This window comes from Amblyraja radiata, chromosome 6, assembly GCF_010909765.2.
Source record: "Amblyraja radiata isolate CabotCenter1 chromosome 6, sAmbRad1.1.pri, whole genome shotgun sequence".
NCBI lineage: Eukaryota > Metazoa > Chordata > Chondrichthyes > Rajiformes > Rajidae > Amblyraja > Amblyraja radiata.
Window position 1 is genome coordinate 87035043 of NC_045961.1, and position 6414 is coordinate 87041456.

General features: G+C 44.7%; 1 protein-coding gene across 1 annotated transcript; it reads left to right on the top strand.

The window, feature by feature from the left end:
* Positions 1 to 4113: 4113 nt before the first annotated feature.
* Positions 4114 to 5871, top strand: LOC116974728 (bifunctional glutamate/proline--tRNA ligase-like). Its single transcript, XM_033023442.1, has 2 exons — positions 4114 to 4118; positions 4282 to 5871. Exons 1-2 carry the CDS (start codon positions 4114 to 4116, stop codon positions 5804 to 5806), a joined length of 1530 nt encoding a protein of 509 aa, XP_032879333.1. The 3' UTR covers positions 5807 to 5871.
* The last annotated feature ends 543 nt before the right edge of the window (positions 5872 to 6414 follow it).

A 6414-nucleotide genomic window follows, 5' to 3' on the forward strand; every position in this document is an offset into this window, starting at 1 on the left:
ACCACTTTGTAAGTGAGTTTGACCAAGGACAGGGATTTAGCTGGAGCCCACCGGCGAAGCGGCGTTAGCACAATATTAACATCCCATATCTCTGCGTACCTGGAAGGTTTTGAGTTGAAAATACCCTTCATAAATCTGGATACGAGAGGGGGAGATCTGACAGAGTGGGTCCCGCTCCCTGCAGCCAATATGATAAGAAGGCACGTTTGGCACAGTTAATGGCACTATAACTTAATTTTTGTCAAAGACCCATTCAAAAATGAACTTCAAGAGTCCGTGCCGAATTATATGTAATATTAGCATTTAAACAAAATACTTCCCATCTCCTGATGAGGAAATGTACTACTTTTTTGGTGCTATCCCTGCAATCTGCAGTGAGCACTTCCATGGTTTGGTCTGACAACCCGAGCCGCGGGAACGGTCTTCCCAGAGTCTGCAGGTCAATGAATTGATTTTATCATGCAGAGGATGGTTTCCCGAGACACGGGCTGCACCAGCAATTTTTGTGTCTAGAAATACCATATAAGGTTCTATTATCATTCCCAACATCAGCTGGAACCATGGCTGCATAGGCCAGTCAGGCACTACGAAAAATGCCTGAAGCGGGAACTTGCTGAATTTTTTGCAAGACCCGACTGATGAGGCAAAATGGAGGAAAGACATAAAGAACATTCCTCTCCAGTGTAGGAGAATGCATCTATCGCCACTGCCATGCCACATATATTTTGCAACTGGTGATGGAGCCTGGTTGCAAATATCTCGTTCTTCGGTGTTCCATCGAGCCATAATGTCATTTTATAATGTAATACTTTATGATCCAACATCCATTCTGTGTTATCATTGATTTTACGTGATGATGTACCAGCGCCAAATGATGTTATGTAAACTGTCACAGGATACTGACTTGATTGCACCCATGTGATTAACATATGCCACCACCATAGTGTATCAATTTGGAGTTGAGCATGCAGATTATGCATATTTGCACAATAACCTTTAACCCATAAAATGTACCTAGTGTCTATAGGAAGTTGATACCAAATAACTGAAGAATTGGTAACTCATGCAAATCGCATCCGCCTCCGTAACTAGAGATGGTATTAGTAATTTTCCATCTTAGAGCACTAGCATCAGTTTGTAATATAACTGAAGATTTACTGAACAAAAGTTATTAGCTGAACACTGTTTGTCCACCATTGTGACTTTGATAGCCTCAGCTGGTACTAGCATAGGTCTGTTAAGGATTTGAGTATAGGAGCAAGGAGGTTCTACTACAGTTGTACAGGGTCTTGGTGAGACCACACCTGGAGTATTGTGTACAGTTTTGGTCTCCTAATCTGAGGAAGGATATTCTTGCCATAGAGGGAGTACAGAGAAGGTTCACCAGACAGATTCCTGGGATGTCAGGACTTTCATATGAAGAAAGATTGGATAGACTCGGCTTGTACTCGCTAGAATTTAGAAGATTGAGGGGGAATCTTATAGAAACTTACAAAATTCTTAAGGGGTTGGACAGGCTAGATGCAGGAAGATTGTTCCCGATGTTGGGGAAGTCCAGAACAAGGGGTCACAGTTTAAGGACAAAGGGGAAATCTTTTAGGACTGAGATGAGAAAAACATTTTTTACACAGAGTTGTGAATCTCTGGAATTCTCTGCCACAGAATGTCGTTGAGGCCAGTTCATTGGCTATATTTAAGAGTGAGTTGGATGTGGCCCTTGTGGCTAAAAGGATCGGGGGGTATGGAGAGAAGGCAGGTACAGGATACTGAGTTGGATGATCAGCCATGATCATACTGAATGGCGGTGCAGGCTCGAAGGGCCGAATGACCTACTCCTGCACCTATTTTCTATGTTTCTATGTTAACAAAGATCTAAATGGTATTTAAGAGCTTGGTCCTTTGTACGTTGTAAGTTCTGATAATGCAAAGGCCCAAATTGCGCAGCTGAAAGCACAGCCTCTATATTGCCAATTACATTGCCAATTACACTGGTTACTTGATGAATAGAAGGCCGCTTCTACCAATTCTAATCTCTTGCCCCAGGGCGGAGTCACAGACAAATAAATAGAGTTAAAGGTAAATCCCAATAATCAATAACTCTAGTTGGTATCAACTTAAATGTAACCGGATGGATGAGAAACCCCAATTTCTCAAATATAATTTGCGGCTGAAACAGTTAATTTTAGCAAAATACAGCGTTTAGAATATCATCCAGATAGGCCATAATAAGTGTTTTGGGGCTCTGAGCAGTCCAAGCACTGGTTTTTAGTAATTTGGTAAATAACCTGGGAGCTGAAGTTAGGCCATTTTGAAATGCTTTAACTGTTATTATTGCCCCATCCAGCTAAATTTCAAATATCTCCATTGATCCCTGTGAATGGGAACTGAATAGTATGTATCTTTGAGATCGATGCATGCCATAAAGATCCTATGGAAATCAGTTGTTAGACAGTAACAAAGTTTCCTAAGCTGAAATGTCTATACTGCACATGCGAGGTAAATCAAGGATGAACCGACCTCCACCATCTTTCCCAATGCTCAGGCCACGCCTGCTATAATTCCGAGCCTGTCTTGAAAGACAGCTCTGGCCATATTTTCGAGCCTGTCTTGAAAGGCAATCCTGGCCTGGAAGCCTGCTTGGAAACCTTGTATACTGTGCAGTATAAACTAATTTCATGTTATTATTGTTATTTGTACAAAAAACTAGTGTGAATATTACCAACTTGTAAATGGTCCACATACCCCATGTTTCGGAAAGAACCAGACCCACCTACCTCCATGGTTACCGGTGGTTTTATGGTAAGCCCAAAGGCCCCTGATGCGGGTTCTATTTCCGTCATTAATTTGGAGAGAAGGACTGCTGGGGTGCATGGAATCCATATATTTACTGAGGACCGGCTTGAGCCTTGGCCTGAAAGACCTTTGCCCAGCTTTGAAGCTGCTATCAGCTTCAGTGAACCGCTTACAGCCGATGGAGGAGTGGGGTGTGATGTCGCCAAAACAATGAAGCTTTGCTCGTTGTTGGTACTTTGATTAGTCCGACAGCTTTGCTTCTTCATCCAGGTCTTACCTGTTGGATAGGTCTTCCCCGAAGAGAAGATTCGGCGCCTGGACATTGCTGGCCTTACATGAGCCTGCAAATTTGGTTTTAAGGCAGGTCTGATGGAGTACTTCTGAAAGCAGTTCATTACGAAGTGTGCATTGTACATCAACACCAGGCCAGTAATTTTTAAAATTTGTTGGAGTTTTATCTCCTGGATTCCTCCAATGTCACCCCAGATAGCGCTGTTCACTGCCGGTATTTTGTAATGTGAGGGGAACGCTGGTATGTTCCACGGACATCCTTCCCAGTTTGGAGTCAGTTACACACTGACCCCTCGCACTCCCCTCCACAGAAAGGGAGATTTGTAAGCAGCCTTGAAACAGGTGTTGCCGCAGGCCCCCAAGGAGACCTGCGCTGATATGGCCCCGTTCCATGGACCATATCAGGATGGAGCATCACATTTGTGGGATAAACGCCCGAGGGCGCTATCCATGCTCCATCTGGGTTTAAACGTCAGAGGACATACCCATATCCGAGTCGACAGGCCTATCCATCTTACTCTTGGCTTTACCCCCTTTCTGGGGAACCACAGCGGTTCCTATCCTTCTTACTCTTGGCTTTACCCCCTTTCTGGGGAACCACAGTGGTTCCTATCCTTCTTACTCTTGGCTTTACCCCCTTTCTGGGGAACCACAGCGGTTCTTATCCTTCTTACTCTTGGCTTTACCCCCTTTCTGGGGAACCACAGTGGTTCCTATCCTTCTTACTCTTGGCTTTACCCCCTTTCTGGGGAACCACCGCGGATTAAAGAGGCACTCGGAAGTCGCCGACCGCACTGTCAACGACTTTGGTAGCGAAACCGACAGCCGCTGGCTATCCGCACTTCCACTGTCTCCGTAGCCGATTCCCCGCGGTTCGTAGCCGGTTCTCCCTGCGGTTTGTGATCGGGATTCCCCGTGGTCCATAACCGGTTTTCCCCCGCGGTCCGTAGCCGGTTTTCCCCCCGCGGTCCGTGACCGGGATTCCCTGCAGTTTATAACCGGTTCCCCGCGGACCGACCGGGATTCCCCATGGCGTATATTATATCCAGCAGGAAACTCTGCAGGTTTAAACTTACCGCTGGAGGAGCAGCGCAATGCATTAGACGATATGACGCGCATGCGGGCTGGCGGGCTCTTCACGTAGTCACTCACGTGACTCCGAAGTTAAATCAGAATAATATGTACAATAGAAAACAGTACCAACAAACCCACCACCACCCGATTGGGCCTCGAAGCTAAAAAAGAGGAGAATCTGGCAGATTGGTATTCACAAGTCATTACAAAATCCGAATTAATTGAATATTATGATGTTAGTGGCTGCTATATTCTCCGTCCATGGTCATATGCTATCTGGGAAGCCATCAAAGAGTTCTTCGACCGTGAGATTAAAAAAATGGGGGTGGAAAACTGTTACTTCCCCATGTTTGTGTCACAAGCAGCCCTCGAGAAGGAGAAATCTCATATATCAGATTTTGCCCCGGAGGTTGCTTGGATTACGAGATCAGGGAAAACGGAGCTGGCAGAACCAATTGCTGTTCGACCAACAAGTGAAACTGCTATGTACCCAGCTTATGCCAAATGGGTCCAATCACATCGTGATTTACCAATCAAGCTCAATCAATGGTGCAATGTAGTGCGCTGGGAATTTAAGCACCCACAACCATTTCTACGCACTCGTGAGTTCTTATGGCAGGAAGGACACACAGCGTTTGCTATTCGTGAGGAAGCCACAGACGAGGTCTTACAAATTCTGGAACTCTATGCACGAGTGTATGAGGAGTTGCTTGCAATCCCCGTGGTGAAAGGAAGAAAAACTGAGAAAGAAAAGTTTGCAGGTGGTGACTATACAACTACAGTGGAGGCCTTTGTATCTGCCAGTGGAAGAGCTATCCAGGGTGCCACTTCACACCACTTGAGACAGAATTTTTCAAAGATGTTTGAGATCGTTTTTGAAGATCCAATGAAACCTGGAGAGAAACAATTTGCATATCAAAACTCTTGGGGAATTACAACCCGTACAATTGGGGTCATGAACATGACCCATGGTGATAACCAGGGATTAATATTACCTCCACGAGTTGCTTGTGTGCAGGTTATAATAATACCTTGTGGTATCACTAACAACCTCTCAGAAGAGGACAAAGAATCTTTAATAAAGAAGTGCAGTCAATATCTTGACCGATTGATGAATGCTGGAGTCCGTGCTCGAGCTGACTTGAGGGATAATTATTCACCTGGCTGGAAGTTCAACCATTGGGAGTTGAAAGGTGTCCCCTTCAGGCTCGAAGTTGGACCACGAGACATGAAAAATCACCAATTTGTAGCTGTCAGAAGAGATACTGCCAGTAAACTCACGGTTCCTGAGGGTGCTGCTGAGACAAAGTTGAAGATTTTATTGGAGGAAATCCAAACCAATCTTTATAACAGGGCTGCACAGGATTTAAAGGACCATATGGTTTTGGCTGACACAATGGAACAATTTCAGCAGGAGTTAGATTCAGGAAAGATTGTGCAGATTCCTTTTTGTGGTAGCATAGAATGTGAAGACTGGATCAAGAAAACAACAACTAGGGATCAGGATATTGAGCCTGGAGCACCATCCATGGGAGCCAACAGCCTGTGTATCCCTTTCAAACCTCTTCGTGAATTACAGCATGGAGCCATGTACATCAGTGGCAAAGAGCCTGCTCAACATTATGTACTTTTTGGGCGTAGTTACTAATGAAGATGTGAATAGTGGGAAAATCATGTCTTTGTCTATAAATGTTTTTATAAGACTAAAAAAAATTAAAAAAAATAAAAAAATATTAATAGCGTGGATAGGGAAGAACCAGTGGATGTGGTGTATCTGGACTTCCAGAAGGCTTTCGACAAGGTCCCACATAAGAGATTAGTATACAAACTTAAAGCACACGGCATTGGGGGTTCAGTATTGATGTGGATAGAGAACTGGCTGGCAAACAGGAAGCAAAGAGTAGGAGTAAACGGGTCCTTTTCACAATGGCAGGCAGTAACTAGTGGGGTACCGCAAGGCTCAGTGCTGGGACCCCAGCTATTTACAATATATATTAATGATCTGGATGAGGGAATTGAAGGCAATATCTCCAAGTTTGCAGATGACACTAAGCTGGGGGGCAGGGTTAGCTGTGAGGAGGATGCTAGGAGACTGCAAGGTGACTTGGATAGGCTGGGTGAGTGGGCAAATGTTTGGCTGATGCAGTATAATGTGGATAAATGTGAGGTTATCCATTTTGGTGGGAAAAACAGGAAAGCAGACTATTATCTAAATGGTGGCCGACTAGGAAAAGGGGAGATGCAGCGAGACCTGGG